The sequence below is a fragment of the Drosophila kikkawai genome, chromosome 2R (genome assembly GCF_030179895.1).
Source record: "Drosophila kikkawai strain 14028-0561.14 chromosome 2R, DkikHiC1v2, whole genome shotgun sequence".
NCBI classification, from domain to species: Eukaryota; Metazoa; Arthropoda; class Insecta; order Diptera; family Drosophilidae; genus Drosophila; species Drosophila kikkawai.
Genome location: NC_091729.1, coordinates 16,839,129 through 16,860,159, shown reverse-complemented (window position 1 = coordinate 16,860,159; position 21,031 = coordinate 16,839,129). Strand labels below are relative to the sequence as shown.

At 46.2% G+C, this 21,031-nt stretch overlaps 2 protein-coding genes across 3 annotated transcripts in view; one reads left to right on the top strand and one right to left on the bottom strand.

The window, feature by feature from the left end:
- The first annotated feature begins 105 nt into the window (after positions 1–105).
- Positions 106–3,006, top strand: Golgin97 (Golgin 97). The gene is made up of 6 exons (XM_017161432.3): positions 106–538; positions 621–1,406; positions 1,467–1,565; positions 1,890–2,303; positions 2,364–2,609; positions 2,673–3,006. Exons 1-6 carry the CDS (start codon positions 365–367, stop codon positions 2,793–2,795), a joined length of 1,842 nt encoding a protein of 613 aa, XP_017016921.1. The 5' UTR covers positions 106–364; the 3' UTR covers positions 2,796–3,006.
- Positions 3,007–3,180: 174 nt separating this feature from the next.
- The window catches only part of arr (low-density lipoprotein receptor-related protein 6), a 32,458-nt gene continuing 14,607 nt past the window's right edge, over positions 3,181–21,031 (bottom strand). For both annotated transcript variants that reach the window (XM_017161459.3, XM_070283946.1), the window contains exons 3-7: positions 6,649–9,638; positions 6,434–6,591; positions 6,096–6,365; positions 5,407–6,031; positions 3,181–4,969 (exon numbers count right to left, since the gene is read on the bottom strand). In XM_017161459.3, coding sequence (XP_017016948.1) covers positions 4,169–4,969; positions 5,407–6,031; positions 6,096–6,365; positions 6,434–6,591; positions 6,649–9,638 — 4,844 coding nt within the window. In that variant the 3' untranslated portion in view covers positions 3,181–4,168. The remainder of the gene's footprint in view (positions 4,970–5,406; positions 6,032–6,095; positions 6,366–6,433; positions 6,592–6,648; positions 9,639–21,031) is intronic.

Sequence of the window (21,031 nt, the reverse complement as noted above, 5' to 3'; positions counted from 1 at the left end):
GCTGTTTTCAGCGTCGGCGTCTGCCGAGGTCTATCGAAATGCAACCCTGTGCTTAGGTCGCTGCCAGATCGCAGGAATCGGATGACACGGCGAGGTGGCAACGCCACTGCAAGTGCTACGAACCCCCGACTTGGACCGTTTACAAAAATTTACATTCCTCTGATAAGCAACTAGCACACGGCGGCCATAGATATAAAGCCATGCTATAAACGCTCCGGGGGCACGTTTTCGTCAGCCCGAAAAATAGAAACCAGTCCGATTCCAATCGCTGCGCTGGGTGGGAACAGCGACTGACAGGAGGGACGACACCGTAAGAAAAAAACAGTGACTGAGTGGGAAAAGCTCCCCGTAAGTAACAGCAACAATGTTCGCTACACTGAAAAACAAAATCAAGGAAGAGACCGGTGAGGATGTGGCCAATGCGGCCAATCAGCCGCATCAGCGCAACAACAACAATTACCGGCTACGTAGCCGCCGGGTCAGTGTCAATTCCAACTCCGCTGATGATGTGGGCGGTGGCGGTGGCTTATACAGCGAGGTAAGCAAAAACCAGTCTATTTGTATGTACATATCCCAAACTGAGGAAAGAATGTAAACAAACTGTTGTATTTTTCTCGCAGTCGGAGCAACTGTGCCAGCTGCGGAGCCAGTGCAATGAGCTCACCACCAAGGTGTCCACCATCACGCAGGGCATGCACCAACTGCAGGAGGAGAAGACGCGGGTGGATAAGACCAACGAGATTCTGCTGGAGAGTGTGCGCGTGGCCCAGACGCAAAAAGACATGTACTGCGAGGAGCAGGAGAAGATCCAGAATCTGCAGCAGATCGAGATTGATAAGCTAAAGAACCTCCTGAGCTTTCGTGAGCAGGAGTCCGTGGATCGCATGGGTGCCATGCGCCAGCAGAGCCAACAGATTGAGTCCCTCACCGAAGAGCTGGAGCGCCTGCGACCCATGGAGTCTATAGCCGAGGATCTGCGGGACGAGCTCGAGCAACTGCGACACTCCACGCAGCAGGAGAAGAACCTGCTGACCACCACGCTGGCGACGGTGCAGGAGGAGAATCGACATCTCAAGAAGCGCATGAAAATCGTGGAAGAGTCGCGTCTGGAATCGCTGGGCAAGCTAAACTCTGAGCAGCAGGTGCAGGCCTTCATCCGGGAGCACAAGCTGCTGGAGCAGCACCTGGAGGAGGCGCACCTGCAGCTATCCGACATCAAGGGCTCATGGAGCGGCCAGAATCTGGCGCTAGAGACCCAGGTCAGCCGGCTTTCCAAGCAAGTGGCCGAGGAGACGACCGAGAAGCGTAAGGCTCTCAAATCCCGCGACGATGCCATCGAGAGCCGCAAGCAGGTTTCATTTGAACTCGAAAAGGCCAAAGACGAAATCAAGCAGCGTGACGATAAGGTGAGTATCCCGGCATTTCCAGACAGATCAAGGAAAGCTTAACCCCTCTTAATGGTCCAGGTCAAGCTGCTGGAAGAGGAAATCGACGAACTGAGCGTGTCCCTGAAGGAGTGCCGAGAGGAGAACGAGCAGCAGATCCTCTTTGAGCGCAACAAATCTGTGAGTATGCCACCCGATGATGACGATTTCCATTGGGACTTGTAACACTCACTAACAACAACAGTAAAACAATATAACTAAACACTGACTAACCACTGAGAGTTCCTACCTCAACAACGCCTACACCTACTTTGTACATTTCGATTATAAATGTTTTCCTTTCTGTTATTAAACTGATTTTGAATCGTTGGTAAAACTGATTGGTAACTTCTTTCCTTGAACAATGCACGCCACTATATGTTTACCCACTCCTAAAACCCGTTCCCAAATTCCGTTCAACGGAGTCCTTGTAAACGTAAAAATATAAACCAAAAATGTTCTCAGCAAACTCTGGAGACAGAGGTAAAAGATCTCCAGACTCGTCTCACGGCGGCCGATGACAGGTTCACCGAATACGCCTCCAATGCCGACCAGGTTACCCAAAAGCTGCGCACCCAGGCGGCCGAGAAGCAGGAGCAGCTGGACGAAACCATTATGCAGCTGGAAATTGAACGAGAGGAGAAAATGACTGCAATACTCCGCAATGCGGAAATCTCACAGAGCGAAGACATACTGAGGCAGCAGCTGCGCTTGGAGCGCAGTGAGGCCACCGATCTCCAGGACAGGAATAACCAACTCGAACGAGATATAAACGAAACCCGACAAACGCTGCAGCAGGTCAGCAGTATAGCGCAAGAAAATGCTCAGAAATTGGCCGACTTTGAGGGAGTTCAGCTGGAGTTGGTCGAGAAAAACAAGGTGAGAGAGATGGTTTATTAAGCTTATAATTATAATTAACCAATAATTATTTTATTCTAGACAATAAAGACCCTAAATCAGCGTTTGGTTGACCTTAAAAAAACCGTGCAGAAGGAATTGCGCAGCGCTCAGATTTCGACAGACAATGATTCGCATCCCATAACCACTCCCGGCCAAAGACATACCATCACCAATCTGGAGACATTTCCATCTGGCGGTGACAAGGGCAATAACTGCATCATAATGGACGAAGTTAATTTTCAATATTTGAAACACGTCATCGTAAAGTTCTTGACCAGCCGCGAGGTGTGTAGTCTCATGGCATTTCCCTAAAAAAAATAATCAAATTGAAAATTTCTGTTCCATCAGGTGGAAGCACGACATCTTGTCCGTGCCGTCTCCACGCTGCTTCAGCTGACATCCGAGGAGGAGAAGCTGCTGCACGACACTCTCAACTGGAAGATGAGTTGGTTTGGCGTGAAGCCAACCTGAAACCCAAACCAAACCAAAACCCCATGCAATAAATCACATTTGTATTTCTAGTCTGTAGTCAATTCCATAATGTTTCGTGTAATATGTACATACCAATTACATACGCAAGAGCACTGTGTTATTTTATTTACCGACAAACATTCCATTTTGTTAAATAGTATTTATTTGTACCGTTGTGATTTTTATAAAAATAAAAGTAACATTTATGTAAGTTACGTTTTGTGATCTTTAGAAGTGGGGAGAGGTCCACGGTTCTTATATGGAATCATAAGCTTTTTGCTTATCGCACATACATTGGAAATTCATCGATTTATTTCGATAAATTCACCCCTACTCACCATATCGCAAATTCCCCCAAAAAAGAAACTCCATTATATTTAATTTTGTTAAAAATACTGCATTTTACATTTAAAAATATTGTTTTGTTGCATGTTTCGCTTTGTTTACAAATTACGTCTTCTAAAATTAACTATAAATATGCATTTACCTTCATTTAATTATTGCAAAAACCTACGTCGTATGAATAACTAACTATTCGTTTGTATTATCTATGAATATATATATAAATGATATAGGAGAATTTAAGAGTAAACAATAAGAAACACACACGCATATTACTGAGGCACTTTTTGGTGTTTATAACAATTAAGAAGACAGTTTGTTAGTCGCAGATATATGTCAATATTGCTTTCGTAAACGAATTAACTATTTACACGTTATTAACTAAGTCTAGGGTTAAATGCGTTGAAACAAAGTATGTAATAATATGTAGGTTCTGTCTGATTTTGTCGGAAAATTTGGCACACGGAATTACAAGAGACTTATCAGCGAATATTATGATATATTGTATTATAGACCTAAGGTAATTGCTAATAATTGCAATACGTTTACAAATTACAAAAAAAAATATTAAGAAAGTAAACTGCAGTCTATTGTGGTTGTACTGCCTTCTAATTCGGTGTATCTGGCAAAATGAAACTTGACGAGATCTCAGATAAGTCCTTCAGGCAGGGACGCTCTCTTTAAGCTACGATTAAAATTAGTTAAAGCCTTAAATGACCAATTAAACACACGTACATATTTACAAATCATCAGTGGTAGAAATTAAAGTTTCGAAAATCATAATAATAATAATTAATAGTACTAATTATAAAAATAATAATATTAATAGTTAATAATAGCTAATGATAAAATTCATAAAAGGAAAAGCTCGGCACAAAATGGGCATAGCGACATATCTCCGCCAAGTACATAGTCTCCGCGCGGTATTATGTCGCTATAAAACGGCATATTTCCTCAGGTTTATGTCGCCACCCCCACAAAATGATATGTTTCTAGCTCCCCTTCACGCCTTACATGTAAATCTCAAAATGTTACGTGAAACCGCGACTTGGCGACTGCACCGGTGACGGTGGCGGTGGCAGCGGGGAGAAGTACGTGGAGCTACGCGACGACGGCGATGGCGGGCACGAGGACTCCGGCACAATGCGCACATCGCTGTGGTAGTGCGATCGCGGCGTCGGCGGCGGTGGATACGGCTCACTGTCGTACCCGTACTGCAGGCAGGCGGCCGCCGAGCTGGAAGAGTGCTTCGTGGCGCCCCCGTTGCTATTATTGCTGTTCGATTTGCTGGTGTAATTCGAGTCCGATTCGTCGCAAATGTCCGTGGAACATGGCGTGGGCGGAGGCGGTTGGTTGATGATCTTGTAGTGCCGGTACGGACGTCGCGACCTGGTTGCCGGCGATGGCGGTGGATTGATGGGATAGGCCACCATGCTGCTGCCATTTGTCGTCGAACTGGACGCTCCAGTGATGTGATTGCGATCGTACGAGTTCATGCTGTTGCGCGAATTAAGCGTGGACATACGCACGGCATCTGCCACAGAGGCAATCTTCGATACCCGCTGGGATTTACTCAAAGTCGACGGGGATAGGGGATCCGAAGCCTGATCGTCCTTGGGTTCCGTTCGGCTCTTGCCTATTCGCGTCCGGCAGAACTGCAGCAGGTAGACGATGGAGAAGATGGTGATCATGGTGGCGCCAATCAGGATCATAAAGGCGCGCTTGTCCGAAGCTGGAGCCATGCGACGCTTCATGCAAATGTCTGAGGATTCATCGGCTCCGTCGGCACAGTTTTCCCAGCCATCGCACAGGAGAGCGGCAGAGATGCAGAGCTAAAAAAGGATGATTTATAATTTAATTTAATTTATAATTTCATTTGCTGTTTTTATACCCTTGCAGGGTATTATAATTTCAGTCAGAAGTTTGCAACGCAGTGAAGGAGACGTTTCCGACCCTATAAAGTATATACATTCTTGATCAGCATCAACAGGGGAATCATTCTAGATATGTCAGGAAGAAATTGATTTTTTGGCCATTTTTGCGAAATTTGATAAGGGGTTACATCATTAAAATTAGCAAAAATGGCCAAAAATTTGGATTTCTTAAAATTTTAAATTTGGTATGCAGTTTTTTTAAATTAATAAAAACTAACACAAAACTGCTTTCCGAATCGAAATTAATGCATTTTTGGCTTAGTTGTCTGCAAGGGTATACAAACTTTGACTGGCCAAAGTTGGCTTTCTTTCTTGTTATTAATATTTTCGCTCACCTTATTGATGGGACACTGAAACTCCCCTGGCCTCTTGCAGCAATCCGCCTCATCATGACCATTGGCGCAATTGGTGGTGCCATCGCACACCAACGACTTGTCAATGCACTCGCCCGACTGGCAACTAAACTGATCCGCCCGGCAGGTGGGACATCCCACCTCGTCCGACTTGTCGGGACAGTCCTTCTGCCCATCACAGCGCCAGGAGGCGGGTATGCAGTCCTTGTTCACGTCACTGATCCCTGAAACGGGAGCGGCGCACGTAAAGTGATCCGGACCGCAGGCGGGAAAGGCGCCGCAATTCTCCTTGTCCTCCAGCAGCATCAAATGCTTGGGGCAGGAACAGACATCGCGGGTACGTGCCATACCCTCGCCACTGGCTATGCAGATGTGCGAGCACTTGGTGCGACTATGCAGGCAGGTGTGATTGCGCAGGACCTTGGGATCCGGTGTCCAAACGGCACGTATATCGGTGATCTGCGGCAGACGCTGCAGTTCGGCGGAGCGACGTTCACCGGTAACGGTGATGCGTTCAACCCCGGTCTTGTCGTCCAGCCAATAAACAAAGCCCCCAAGGGCAGCTATGTTGATCACCTGGGAGATGTGCATGGAAACCAGGGTTTTCCTAAGAGAAAACAATAATTATTTTAAAGATATTTCCAGGGAATATTATCTTATCCAAAACTCACTTGTTTTTGCCATTGATATCGATGGCATCTATACGCTTGCCATGCGCATAGTAGATCATATCCGACTGCTGATCCAGGGCTAGGGCCGTGACTCCCTCCAGCTTGTAGGCCAGTTCTACGCGCTCATTGCCATCGACACGGGCTCGTATAATGGCCTGGTGACTGCCGACATCTGTCCAGAAGAGCAGGCGCTTCATGGCGTGCACGGCAATGTTGCGAGGCTTCTCCGAGTCCCCGGTATCAATGACGCCCACAGATTCACCCAGGAAACTGGAGGTTTAATAAGTAATACATATAATTATAGAGAAAATATCTAGGGTGTTGTTGTATACTCTTACCTCGTCACATTAATACTGTTGGAGTGGGAGCAGGTCCAGAAAAGCAGGCGTCCTATGATGTCAATGGCCAGGTCAAAGGGCTGTCCAGAGTTGGCCAGCAGGCTAACTTTGGTGCCGTTTGCCAGAGATCTCTTAATGCTGTGACTTCTGCCCTCAATCTGGAATTATTTCAGCAAAATTAATAAAGAGTTTTCTTCAGTCCAGGCTTATCTTACCCAGTAAATGTAGTGACTGATGGGATCATAGTCTACAGCGCGTATATTCTTCCCTGAAACAGGCAATGGGATATTGGGGCAATCTGTGGTGTTGGGCAACAGACGCCCGAAGCTATTCCTCTGGCTAAATATTATGTAGTTCTTGGGAGGAATGCAGGAGACCCCGTCCTTGGCTAGTTGGTAGTGTGTGGGGCAGGCGCAGGTCATGCCACGTCTTCCCGGCGTGGCCAGGCACAGATGCGAGCATCCGCCGTTGTTTACCTTGCAGGGATTCACGCCCGTCTGGCGCTTGTCGTTGAATACCAGCAGCGAGGTGATGTACGTCATGCCCGAGTGCACCAGGCTGCGGTTCTGACCCGTCGTCTTGTGCACTCGCTCAATGTCGCCGGTGTTCCAGTCGCTCCAGTACACATAGTCCTGGTACAGGGATACTGCATACGGTTCGTCCGTGTCGCTGCCTACAAGGATCTGCCGCTTTTTACCATCCCAGTCGGCGCTTTCGATCTTTGCCGGTCGCGACTGGGTGGCCCAGTAGAGGCGTCGCGTCTCCTGGTCAAAGGTCAGGCCAGAGGCATGATTGGCATTTGAGACAATGGTTTGCATATCGGTGCCATCCATCGCAGCTCGTCGAATCACGTCCATGGGCGATTCTGTCCAGTACATGTAACCACGACGCGGCTCTAGAACCAGGGAGCGCGGCTCCTCCACTCCCTTCCACAGGAGCACCCGTCGACTGGTGCCATCCAAGCGGGCAACCTCAATGCGACGCGCCTCCGCATCCGACCAGTAGATATTGTTGGCCAGCCAGTCCACAGCAATACCGTCTGGCTGACTCAGCCCAGAGTCTACAATCCTCTGAACATAGGAGCCGTTCAGGAATGCCCGGAAGATGCACTTGCTCTTCTGGTCCGTCCAGTAGATTCGCCTCTCCGCCACCGACACATCCAAGGCATGAGCATCGCGCACATCCTTGAAGGGAATCCGCTCGTCGTTGTGGTTGCCCTCGTTGTACTCGATGGAAATGCGACCGATGTGCTCCTGGCGCGAGAACAGCAGGAAAGCGGCCGGAATCACGCATGTGCGCTTGTCATTGGCCAGCTCATAGTCTATGGCACAGCGGCAGACGTAGTCTCGCGGCCGGTTAAGGCACAGATGCGAGCATCCGCCGTTTCTAACCGCGCAGGCATTCTCCCCCTTGACCTCCCTCAGGCGTGTGACCTTTAGACCCATTAGATCAGGATACTGATCGACCACCACGATCCGATTGTTGCCTGTGATTTTGTGGGCTCGGTCAATGGAGCGACGCTGCCAGTCCGTCCAGTACAGGTAGTCGTCGAGGATGCTCAGTCCAAACAGATGCTTCAGGTTGTCGCTGATCACGACTCGGCGGCCCGAGCCATCCATATTGGCCACCTCGATCTTATCCGTCTTGCCGTCACACCAATAGATCGTCTTTGCTTCGATGTCCAAGGCTATGCCATTGGGCCAGCCAAGATTCTCGGATACCAGAACCACGCGCTCGGATCCATCCAGAGAAGCTCGCTCCACCTTCGGCTTACGCTCATTCCAGTCGCTCCAGAACATCCAGCCCAAAGATGGGGCCACGGCAATGGCCCTGGGTTCCTCTAGATGCTCATAGATCAGCACCTTTCTTGCTGAACCATCAAGGCGGCAAACCTCTATCCGATCTGTAGACGTGTCCGTCCAGTAGAGATTGCGTGCCAGCCAGTCCAGGGCCAGACCATCGGGATGCCTCACCTCGGACGTAACAAAGTCCATCACCGCAGTGCCATCAGCATGAGCCCTCTTGATCGTAAACGTCTCCACGTCGGACCAGTAGATGTGCTCCTCCACGGGATCGTAGTCAATGGCTATGGCATACCTCACCTTGCCCAGGGGCAAGGGGAATATAGTGTAGTCCGGTGAGTCAAGGGAGATCTTGCTGATTTGAGTCCGCTGGACGATGAACAGCATTACCTGGGGGCCATTGGCACAGGTGTTGTCAGATACCAACTTGACGCCCGTGGGGCAGGCGCAGCTGAAACCCTGCGAGTTGGTGGCCAGCAGGCACAAATGCGAGCAGTTGCCATTATTGTGGGCACAGGGATTATCCTCGTAGGGCTGCAGTGAGGGATCCCAAGCTCTCACGGAATTCGGAGCCTTGGGCGTATCTATTAGCTCCTTCAGTTCTCGGGTCTGCAAGTCCAGGGCATTTAGAGAGCCCCTCTGCCAATCCGTCCAGTACAGGCGATCATCGTAGAAGGTGAGGCTGAACGGATACTTCAGATTATTGACTATCGTCCGCCGACTGCTCCCGTCTAGCCGCATCACGTCGATGAAGTGATGTTTGCCGTCCGTCCAGTAGATGAGCTCGTTCTTCAGATCCACAGCCAGACCATTGGGCCAGAACACATGATCCTTGACCAGCGTCATTCGCGACAACGGATCACCGTCCATGCTGGCCCGCTCGATCTTCGGATACTCTCCCCAGTCCGTCCAGATGAGCAGCTTCCGGGCTGGCACCACTGCCACCGCTCGCGGTTGGTCCAGGTCCGTCCAGAAGAGCACCTTTTGATACCGACCATCCAGCGTGGCCACCTCAATCCGATTCTTCTCGCCATCCGTCCAGTATATCTTGTCCGTATACCAGTCAATGGCCAAGCCCTCGGGCTTGTCCAGACCCGTCGATATCACAGTTTGCTTGGGCGCCCGCAAAAGTGGCTGCAGCGCCGAGGTGTTGGTATGGGCACACTCGATGATCTCCCGGCCGCAATCCGTCCAGCAGACCAGATTCTTGGCATAGTAAAAGTCAATGGCCATGGCCTCGGCCAGATCCCGAACGATCACATCGATCTGTGGTCCGCCCGTGGGCCTTGTTATGTTTGCCACCTGGATGTCATGGCGGGTGGTGAAGAGCAGGGTAGCCGGCGTATTTACAAATGCACTGGCCGGTGTGTTGGCTATTAGGGACGAGGAGCTGGGTGCATGAACTGGAAATAGAGGGGAAAATAGTTTATATATTAGTTAATGGAATGGAATAGGGAATGGTTAGATAAATAAATAATAATTATATATAATAAATTAACATTGATAACATAGATTGACAAAATTTTATAATATCGCAGAACCAGGTACCGGAGAATACTTTCTTAATGGGTTGAACTCGAATCCATCCTTGCACTTTTATATACTTCCAGAGATAACCATAGCTCCCTCCTCACATGAATTATAATTTGTTGTCTTCATAGTCAGACCCACTCTAAACATTTTACCGCTAAGAAAACCTAGCAGGATTGGCATTTCTAATTACCAAATGCCATATTCTAGCAGAGGCATACGGGTGCAGCATCCATCAAGAATTAAATAAGCAACAATGTTCCCCAGTATTGCGGCAGTAGTAAATGGCGAATGCTAAATGAATTCGCAACTACGCCCAGGCACCAGCAGCAGCAGCTAAAACAACTTGGCCAGGTCTCTTTTGTTAACCATTTATGTGCATTTGCATGTGCATATGCATGTGCACTTGTGCACGTGGGCGGATGATGATGGATATGGAGGCCACTATGAGCTCTAAGCTCCAAGCTGCAGCAAGCAGCAACTGCCAGCGCTGATCTAATTGCGTATGAATAAGCGCACGGAGGCGCGCCAGGTGGAACAAAATTTTCATATGGTTACTTACAAGGTAACAGTCACTGCAAATACCCTGAAAGTAACTTCTATTACATGCTAAAAAATTTAATATTTAAACTGAATAAGATGTAGAAACATAATTAAAAAGATTCCAACATAGTTTAGGCATACATGAGCTTAGATTATTAAATCGAAAAAGGTATATAAGCCAAATTGTTACAAGAATATCTCGCTAAATTGAAATACTTTTCCGAATTTTACGCATTTTTCCACTGCTATTTTTAAGTGAGCTCCACTTTCCGTGGCAAAATGCTGACCCACAAGGCAAACAGGAGGAGGAGACGGAAGAGCAGCAGCTGAATCCTTATCCCCCGACCTGCTGTCAGCGCGACAGGCATTTGCAATATTTATGCAGCCGGGGCCGGAGCGGGCTCTCGAGTAATCCATCAAGACCGGGGAGAGTCAGCAGAACAGAAATGGTGACATTTTGCAAAGTGGGTGGGTTGCTTCGTTGCCTGCCCATATAAGCCATGGTTTTCACCTGGCTGCCTGGCTGGCAGCAACAGGATTTATGTGCCAAGTGTGCAAAATCAACAATATTTACATACATCCCGCCCGGAGGCCATATGCCACTGGCGTGCGGGGTTAAATGCTTGCCCAGCTTAGCTCTTCTGGAAAATGTTGGTTCGATAATAGTGCTACTAATGCCGCAATCCGATATAGCCTTACATACGGCTATAATGTGCAGCGTAATCCCTGGATGCTGACAATGGGAATACGAATACGAGATGCTGGGGAATGACGCTGCTGGTTGGTTGAGGAGGATGCAGCACTTAACTGCAAATCCTTGTATATTATTCACATTTTTTTATGCTCCTCCGCAGACGGCAGTGAAGCGTTAAGAAATCAACATCATTACCAACAAAAACAAAAATAAAAACAAGAACCAAAACAGCATCATGAGCAGCAACAAAAACAACATCAGCAGACATGCTCATCAAGTCGAGTACCGGAGCCAAGAAGGGGAGTCACCCGAACAACCATCTCGGTGGGTTTCCTCTACACTGGGGGAAAAGTAGTTTAAAATAAGCGTATTTTATAGAATTATTTCCTAAAGCTTCTACATAAGGAAGAGGTCAAGGACCGCATAATCTTCGAATAAAAAATACAATAAACAATTAATTTACCATCAAAACAGCTATATTTTATACCAGAAGTTTTAGATAACCTTTTAATCTTTATATACAAAATAAAATATATTATTTAAATTTTAAATACCCACCAGAGATTATTTTAAAGTCCCCTGATAATATTATAATGCAAATTTCTGGACATTTTAATAATACCCAGGCGAAAACAATTAAAACAAAAAATACCACAGCTTAAAAATTGAACATAAAATCACCCCTTCTCCTTCTATTCCTTCCCCATATTTTAATGAAAACTTTTCCCTCAGTGTAAGCACACACACTCGACCGAAATTGAAATGCAGACGAAGCCAGAGATGGAACCGTGGCGTAACCCGTTGATTCCTCCTGCCTGCACTTCATTCAAACTTGGGAAAATATTTTAATTATTAATGTATACAACTGGGGTCGGGCTGGGCTAGCCTGGGCTGGGTCGGGACAAGAGGCCTGGCCTCCTCCGGCTTCTGCTCCTGCTCCAGCGGGAGTTGGAGTGGGCTGGGAGCTGCAGCCGTAGCCGAGGGTATAGAAATGGGCAACGGATGCGCATGTGAATGATGATGCGGCTTGACGATTGGCACTGGGTGGCATCGGTTTCAGTTTCGGTTTGGTTGGGTGGTTAATGGGGTTCTGGTCTCCTGGCTGCCACTTCCTCTCGCCCGTAGCTTGTGGCAAAATGGCATAATTCGGATGACCGAGTCGACAATTTCAACGCCACGGTGCAGGTCGACCTGGTCCAGGACCAGGACCTCGGCACTGCCAGCAACAACTGCACTTAAATGCTAAATGAGTGCAAGTGCTGTTATTGTTAGCCTACTGGAGCGGGAAGGGAATAGGGGAAACGCTACGAATCCGGTGGTGGATGATGGTGGGTGGCAGAAAACTTTAAGTGAGCACTGGCATCAGGATGTTGCCACTCCGCTGCCTCCATCCGACCCCAACACTGGCAACACTCGAGTCCTGCGCCACAGCGCTGTCTCGCTCCTCGTCGCACTAGTTGCAACGGAAGTTGCAGCTATTTAAATGTGTTGAAGAGCTTCTGGCCGGGCTAAATAGGCAGCTACCAGCCGGTAGAATAGCACAACAGTTCACCAGTTGGCAGCCAGGAAAGCTGGCTTCCAGCATCCGTATGCTGCTCATGGTCCTTCTGCTGGTGCTGCTTCTGCTTCTGCTCCTTCTCCTCCTCCTGCTGCATCCAATTGCTGTAGTTTTTGCTGCTCACATTTTGCATGCGCGCTCATTGTTGTACTTGTTGTTGGCTAGGGACAGAGTTCACCGAGTTACACTTGGAAAAATTAAGGTAATAAGACCAATAAATTCATACCAAAACTTAGGATTAGGTTTATTAAAAGCACAAATAACGAAATCCCCTACACCCTAGAGGTACTCCATGTAGCTACTACTTATACAAAATCTAGGATCGGTGATGTGAATTGTCGATTATGTAGGCCACCAGCACCATGTCGCGCAGTTCTAACGTCACTCGGCCGCGATGACGGGTGAGCAAGTAGGCGTCCTCGAAACGATTTGTTACATAAAGCTCCGACGACTCTTGCAGCACCCCCAACGCACTCTCGGTGATCCTTAACGTCGGAGAGCTATACTTCATGATCAGTTCTAGTACCAAGCGACCAAACGAACGCCGAGGTATCAATGGTGTAGTACATGCCCGCAGGCGTCGGATCTCCCGATTCATCCGGTTGGCCCTGCTTACGGGTCTGCGCTGCTTTCTTCGTCTTGATTCAGAAACTGGTGCTCCTGCTGAGCTTCCCCCTGAGTTCTGGCGAGTCTGTTGCGGCCTGGCTGTGCGTGGGCGATTCTCCTGGTCGTCCTGGTTTTCCTCGTTCCTAGTTGAGCGTCTAGTCGTTGATCGCAGCGTGGAGGAGCGTCGGTTGCTGGCGTTCTGTGACAACAGGCGGCTTGAGGAGAATTCTAGGCCGTAATCAGTTTCATTTTCATCCGCCTCCGGTGATTGAAAACGAGAGCTTTCATCGCTCGAGTTCTGTGCACTCTGCAGTGGCTCCATGTTTTACTTTTAATTTTTATGTGTTTACAAGTGGATTTAACCAACTCTGGCCACTCTGAAAATAGTAAGTCCCTTACCAACACTAACAGCAGGAAGCTGGAAAAGTTGACTATTTTTTGTAAATAAACTTCAGCTTTGCCAGCCGTTTTTTGCAGTGCTCTGTAGGGGCTCACTGCCACGCTCCATAATTAATTTCGCTCATGAATAATTTTTAATTAAATGTGCAAGAGCAGAAGGCAGAAGAAAAAAAAGCCAGCAGCAGCACTAAAATAGCATTGAAAGGAGCAATGTGCCCAGCTTTTGTCATAACCCAGAACTGCGGGGGAAAATGCTTCTGCTGAATCCTGCATGGCATTCATAATCAAATTGAACATAAATAAATAAGCAGAGCAATAAGACTCAGGTGGGGGCAGGCAGACACACACATATCCAAAGTGGAGTTGCCTCCGTTTGCAGTTCAAGTGGCTGCCGGAGCGTCGAAATAACCCAACCGAACAGGAGCATCCGGCATGAGAATCACGAGTAGCTGGCTGCTACTTGAGGTTACCAACTTCTCGAGTGCAATGTGGATGAGGAACCGGACTGCCACTGCCAACTGTACGTACGTGGCTGTTATCAACTGTCGTCCATTAGGGGTCCAAGACACATCGAAGCAGCAGCGTCCCAACATCATGCATCATGCTCTGGACGACTCTGGAGTGTGGAGTCTCGAGTGCCAGCTGAATGCTCAATAAATTATATATGTAACATGCTTTTTATCAATTACTCGCACCTTCAAGCCGCCAGACGACCGACGACAGACGACAAGCGGCGGCCATGTCCATGTCCATGGCAAATTGCGGGACAAAACGAAGGGACAGCGCCGAGGGCAAGGAGCCAAAAGAGCCAGACGACTTTACTTTGGGAAACTACGTTGGCAGCAAATGCAATTCCACTCAGTAAATGGAGCTGGCAGCCAGGAACCGAGTCCAAAGGCGTTAACAAGTGTGGCGACGGCGGAGGCGGAAAGGGAGCTCCTTCTTGCCCAGCGCACTCTGGGCTCCTGAAAGTTTCCCATTAGTTTCGCCTTGCCTAAATTTTTGGGCCACAGTAAGACCTCGAGAAGAGCTCATTGACTTTTTTATTTTCTATTTAAATATATTTATACTTTTTTGAAAAGAGGAAGTTCGTCTCGAAGCATCTTAACTGTATTTCATTTTGTAATTACAGAGACTGTATTTCAGCATTTACATCTTAGCTGGTTGGCGTTTTCCGACAACCCCAATCTCTCAGGTCCCCCAGCTGCATAATATCCTACAACTTATTCATTGTTTCGTCAATCAGGCGTTGACATGCCAGTTCCGCCCTAATGGCCAACAAACTGCGCAACAGGAGAAACATGAAGAACTGGAGCTGGCAAGGGAGCCCGAGGAGCATGGGCAAGAGGAGGAGCACCTGCCACGAAAGCCAGCCAAAGTTATTCAAGCAAAACTCCTCGAACAAATACAAACAACCCAACAAGAAAAAAAAAAGCCAACCGAAAAACTGAACAAAGACCAAAGAAAGAAAGCAATTTTGTGAAAATTTAAGATGTGTTGCGGACAAACTTTGGTTCTCCTTCTCCGCTCTGTGCATTTTACATACAACACGAAGGAAACATGAGAACAACAAGCCCACGAAAAAAGGTGGAAAGATAAAAATGTGAAGATACCGGAGACTCGAGTCAGGGATCCAAACAAGCCACCAAACCATACAAGCCAGCCAGCCAGCCAACCAAACCAACCAAGGCATCCCAGCCAGCAGCAGGCAGCAGCAGGAGTTCACTCATTTAAATTATCAACACGACCAGGAGGAAAGCGAATGAATGCGAGAGAGGAGAATCCTCCAGCGAATCCACTTAACTTCAAGTTAACACATATGCTTGGTTGCCTGCGTACGATAATAATAATCACAGGACCGATGATCACCTTGATGATGATGATGATGATGATGATGATGATGAAGTTGGGTTTCTTGTTTCTTTCCCACTTTTTCGCCTTTGCAGTTTTTACCAAATTGTTAATGGCCATCAAGGACGAGGACAGAGAGACCTGGACGCAACAAGAGATCCCAGCCGAAATTGTAGAACCTTTTCGTGGCTCCTTATGGTTTTCTCTTTTATTTTTAATTATTTGGTTATGTTTTTACTTTGTTGCCTGGTCAGAGATGGTGTAGATGAGAAGGAGAGATCTTGTTTAAAACTTTGTTGAATTTAACTTGAATTTTCTTTGAGATAAATATTATATCCTCAACATATTTCCTCTTAAAACTAACACAATGGTATACTCTACATTCCCCTCCAGCATCCGTGACAGCTTTAAATTAAAAACAAAACCACTGACACGAAAATGTTCACACACCTACTTAAAATGTAATCGCCGCGTGCTCCAAAACGGAGAGGAGAAGGAGGAGGAGGATGAGTACGGCTGCGGGATGTGGCAGCTGGGGTGCCTGTCCGCTCACTCGATATGACAACTGGCCATTAACGTTAAAATAAATACGTTGCGATGGCCCCAGCACCACCACCAATTGCCAACTAAAACGACTGAGAGTTGGCCATAATGATTATGTTGCTGACAGGAAAGGGGGCCGGAGCCGAGGGAAGCAAGCGATGGAGCGTTGAATGGGAAAAATCAACAAACCACAAATCGTATGAGCCGGCGACGGATGCGGGAAAAATGCTAAATAATCTCCGTAAAAAAAAACAACAGAGGAAGAGGAAGGGAGGGGGAGAAAAAAATCAACGACCAAAATGGAAATCGACTTGTCCTGGCCGCGATAATGTGCATGAAAAATTGCGAGTAGCCAGCAGCATGGCGAATTTTGATGGCTTGTCCAGCGGAGCGCACCGCACAGAACCGGCAACAGCAACTTAAAATGCATTAAAACTCGGCTCTGCACGGCAAGGCAACGGCATCGCAGCATTAACATTTAAAAAGTTAAACATAAACATGACTGGCTGCATCCGCATCCACATCCTCATCAGAGTTCGTCGAGGCAGTTAACAAGCTGCCAGCCACCATCACCAGCCAGCAGCCGTCAGTTGGCCAAAACAGCATTAAAGCGATGAGAAAACTGAGAGAGCAACAGCCCAGCATTAACGCCAGAACTTTAATCTTCGGTATACCAACTTATTTGCCTTTTTTTAGAGAGATTTCTTTTTCTAAAGAAAACCATAATAACTTCAATAAGGTTTTATTCAAAAAAAAAATAAGCTTATCTTGTTAAAGATAAAGATAAAGATCTGAAACAACATTTACGAGTATCTTAAACTTACGAATTTTAATTAATTAAATCGATATTTTAGCGATATTTTCTGTATTTCCCGATTTCCCACATATCGATATTTTAAAATTAAATGCAATATTGCTCAATATTACAAAAATTCTATAAATAAAAGTTAATGATAGTATAGAAAATAAGATATTGAGCTTGATATTTGTGTCGATATATCATATCGGACTTTTCCTATCAATAAATATCCCTAGTCAGAGGATGATTTCTTTTCTCTTTTCTGATATGGGGTTTTCTAGATTTTTTTTTGTCTTGTTTAATCCTTATTTAGTAAAATATTTTCCTTATTCAAAATCGTTTCAAAATTCCAACAGATTTGCACTCCCTTAAAAAAGTTACAACCTTATATTTGATAAAGTAAAAGCAACTTTACACCTCCTAAACTGATTTCATTATCCCTGAGGGGGCTTTTGTGCAGTTTTATGAATTTAAAAGAGTTTAAACAACAAGCCCTAGAGTGTTTGTTTATTAGACAAGTTACAACTTTCAAGGGAAAGCAGAGAGGTAGGTTCTACTCTGTAATATGAAATCTGAAAAATTATATGAAATCATCAAGAGTGTTGTAAAAATTATAAACGAGCCCAACGGCAGGCCTGCCTTCCTGCCAGTCTCATGATTGCATTAAAATTTATGCCAAAAACAAAATCGGCAGACCCGGAAAGGCAACAGCATCTGCTGCTCAGATCATCATCAGCCCATCCCAGCTCGTTGAAAATTGCCCAGAGCCGAGTTCCAGGTCTTCAGCTTGAGCTTTAGCTCCAGTCCAAGTCCAATCCTTTGCCCACTTATCGGGCAAACATCATCAACTCGACGAGACGCGACGCAGCGCGACTCAAAACAAAATGCTGGATAGGAGGAGCTCCGTGTGGTAGAACACTCTGTGGACGCAGCTGGGGCTGTGCCAGTCGAAGCCAAAAGTGGAAATTGCAATTGTGCCCGAAAAGGGGCCGAGGAAGAGAGAGCATTTTGCCATTGTTTTCCTGATGGCAGGCCTCATGTTTTATTTAAAATCTTCAACATTATATTACAATGGGCGGTTGCGACGATCTTTCCATTTGCTTGATGGAATGAAGCATTTAAATATTATGCAGATGGATATGGCTGTTCCAACCCCAAGCTCGATTTTCTTTTGCATCCTTTTATTTATTTATATTTTTTTGTGTGGAGAGAGTGTGTGTGCGATATAAACCATCACGAAACCCCGAAGACGTGCCCGACCAAATAAAATGCTGAAGAAAAAGAAGAAGAAAAAAAAAATGAAGTCATGAACTTTATTTTCTCTCAACTCGTTAGCATCAACACCCATTCCCGTTTCCACCACACCCCCGTCCAAAAAATCCCTGTGCGAAACGCCATTAACTCGCACAGCATGCAATTTGCACGTTCGGAAGGGAAAGACTTGCCAAAACTCCACTCGTTCACGCTTCGGGGGAGCGGCTAAAAGAAGAAGCTGGTCAGGCTATAGATACACTGAAAGATTTTGGAATTTTGGGAATCTGGAACTTAGGAATTACACTTTTCTATGATAATGGAGAGTTGAAATCAATTTTAAAGTGTGTAAGAGTATGCAATAAAATATTTTAGGCACCAAAATGTCCTTAATAAGTTTTGAAGCATGCTTTTAGGCACAATTTTAAATGATTTCAAATTAAAATCGCTTTAAGGATTGTTTTAAAATTACTTTATTACTAGTTTTACCCTTTATAAATGGTTACTTTTAGACATATTTTTAAATCCCAAAAGACTTTTGCTTTAAGATTAGTAATCCTGCAAAAGCACATTATATATTTTACTGACTTTCTGATTAAATAACATTTGCAAATTAAGATAAATTTCTATATAATTTTTTGGAGGTAAAATACCATTTCTTCCTGTGTACAGCAACAAAAAGCATTCCGCAAATTGGTGCCACACAGACAGAGATAGCAAACGAGAAAGAAAAAAAAAGAGTAGAGAAGGCAAAGAGGCAGAAGCAGAAGCGTTGTGGTAGGAATCGTGCCAAAACTGTTGAAAATGTTGCACAAACGATTGGGTTTGTTATCTTTTCCAAACGGAAAACGTGCTGTGCCCCCCAACAGAAAAGGCAGCCAACGGAAAAAACACACCAGCAGAAAGACGACACAACATCATGGAAAAGGCGCAGACATGCAGCAAACTCCGGGACCACAGAGATGCTTGCTGGGATGCAGTTCCAGTGGGTCGGCGGAGTCAGAACAAGGAACATCTATCAGTTAAATCGGGGGCGGAGGCGTTCGTTCCTTCTTTTTTTTTTTGAGAATATTTCTTCAGCTCATTGGTTAGTCGCCTGCGGGTTAAGGGGCCAAAGATTCAAGTCGAGTGGGCCCAGAGTTGGGCGGGAGCAGAGCTGTTCTTTGAACGAGCTCTGAAAATGACAGTGGCCCAAAAGCAAGCCGTCGTCGTCGTTGGGTCCCAGCTTATTTTGTAGGTGTGGAGAGGTCAGTTGCTGCTGCTTTGACTTGGACTTCCTCCTGCATCCTCCACCTGAAGCCTTTGGGCTATTCAAATTTGCATCAATTTCGAGTCAAGGAAGACGAACTTCAATTTCAACAAGCGACCCTGAGTGCGCTCCTTGGCATATCTAAAAGAATTGTTATGGCTTGTGAGTGGTGTTCGATCAATGGTGCCAATTATCATTTAAGGATGGCAATTATATGATCCTCTTTGTGGTATCTTGACTAAGGAATAATATTTTGTGGCTCTTACAAACTGTTTTGAAGTATGGTAATTGTATTTGAGAGATTAGGGGTTAAGTTTTCACAGGAATTAAATTTGTAAACGAGAATTTCCCTTTAAATTAAATTAAATCTTTTACCCAGTATTATTGCCAGTGTGTTGGCCTTAAATAATGCACAGGAAATAGTTCACAGTTCAGTGGCTCTTGGTCAGGATTTGATTATGCAAAATGATAGCAATTAAAAGTTGGCGGAAAATACCCATCCAGCACTTTTCTCTCATAATTTTTTGTGTTCCAATTTATATTTGCCTGATTTCAGCAAGGGGGAGACTCATTTCTCGAGTGCTTACTTAAAGCGCTTACACGTAAGCACTTCCTAATTAAATACTTGTGCCAAATACGTGACAACGACGATGGCGAGAGCGAGAGCGAAACGCAAGTGAAGCAGCCGAGGAACCCAGCCAGGATACGAGCCTAGTCAGCGAATAAAGTGCTGCATCATTATCAGCTATGGCAGGATGCACAGGGTTGCTGGCTGGTTGGTCGGCTGATGGGGAAACACACTGTACCCACATGGGGCCTCCACAGTTCCTCCAATGGAGTGGGTCTGACAAGCACATGACCATGCTCAATGTTTCTGTTCCGTTCGGTTCTGTTCTGTTCTGTTCTGCGCTGCAAGCACTGTTCTCATGGCTGGCGCACTCACTCATAATCAAGCTGAGGTGGAAGGTAGAAAATGGTGGCGGCTACCTCTCCTCTGACCCACCTCATTCTTTTTCTTCTGCTCTGCCTGCCACGCCCACACATCCAGCGAAGGCACGACTGGGGCCACCACCATTCATATTATGATAACGATGTGGGTTGGTCAGAGGAACGGCAGCATCAGCAACAGCATCAGCAGAAGCAGTTGCCTCAACAGCAGCATCACCACACTGAGAATAAATTGCAATAGTTGCAAAACTATATCTTTAACGAATTGCAACAGCTTATAAGAACTTTAAATGCTCTTAAAGATTTATGTTACATACTCTTAAAGGGAAATTAATGTTTTCTGAAAGAAATATATTAAAAATTGTTCTTTTTTCTAGAATTAAATATTTTTTGTATCAACTTTTAGCCCTATAAATAATATTTTAATAATTAAAACAGACACAGAAGGCCTTCCCTTTTTCTCTCTGTGCTGTAACGCAGTATCCAACGGTTGGAAAATATCGTGTTAATATTTTCTACAGCTCTGGCTGCTGCTGCTCCACTCCCGCATCCGCATCCTCATCCTCATTCTCCAGCCACCATCATCCTCCCTGCCCCATCCCGGCCAGCATCCGTTAATTTTATGGCAATATGCCTCGTTCGGCCGCCGTACACGAGCATAGTTGTGCAGTAGTTGGTGTGTAGCTGTAGCCGTAGTTGCTGGCACTGCACTCAAGTGTTGCCCATCAAGATTGCGGGGCTGTGTGCCTCGCTGGCTATGAATTGCTATGAAATGCATTGCCTAGCCCAGGCGAACCAACGCTCACAATGCGGGACCATGGGCGG

Bases quoted from the DNA above. Each gene is read 5' to 3' on its own strand.
- Golgin97 (XM_017161432.3), top strand. From the start codon at position 365: ATGTTCGCTACACTGAAAAACAAAATCAAGGAAGAGACCGGTGAGGAT. The intron at 539-620 runs GTAAGCAAAAAC...TTTTTCTCGCAG, and splicing joins GCGGTGGCTTATACAGCGAG to TCGGAGCAACTGTGCCAGCT. The intron at 1,407-1,466 runs GTGAGTATCCCG...TTAATGGTCCAG, and splicing joins TCAAGCAGCGTGACGATAAG to GTCAAGCTGCTGGAAGAGGA.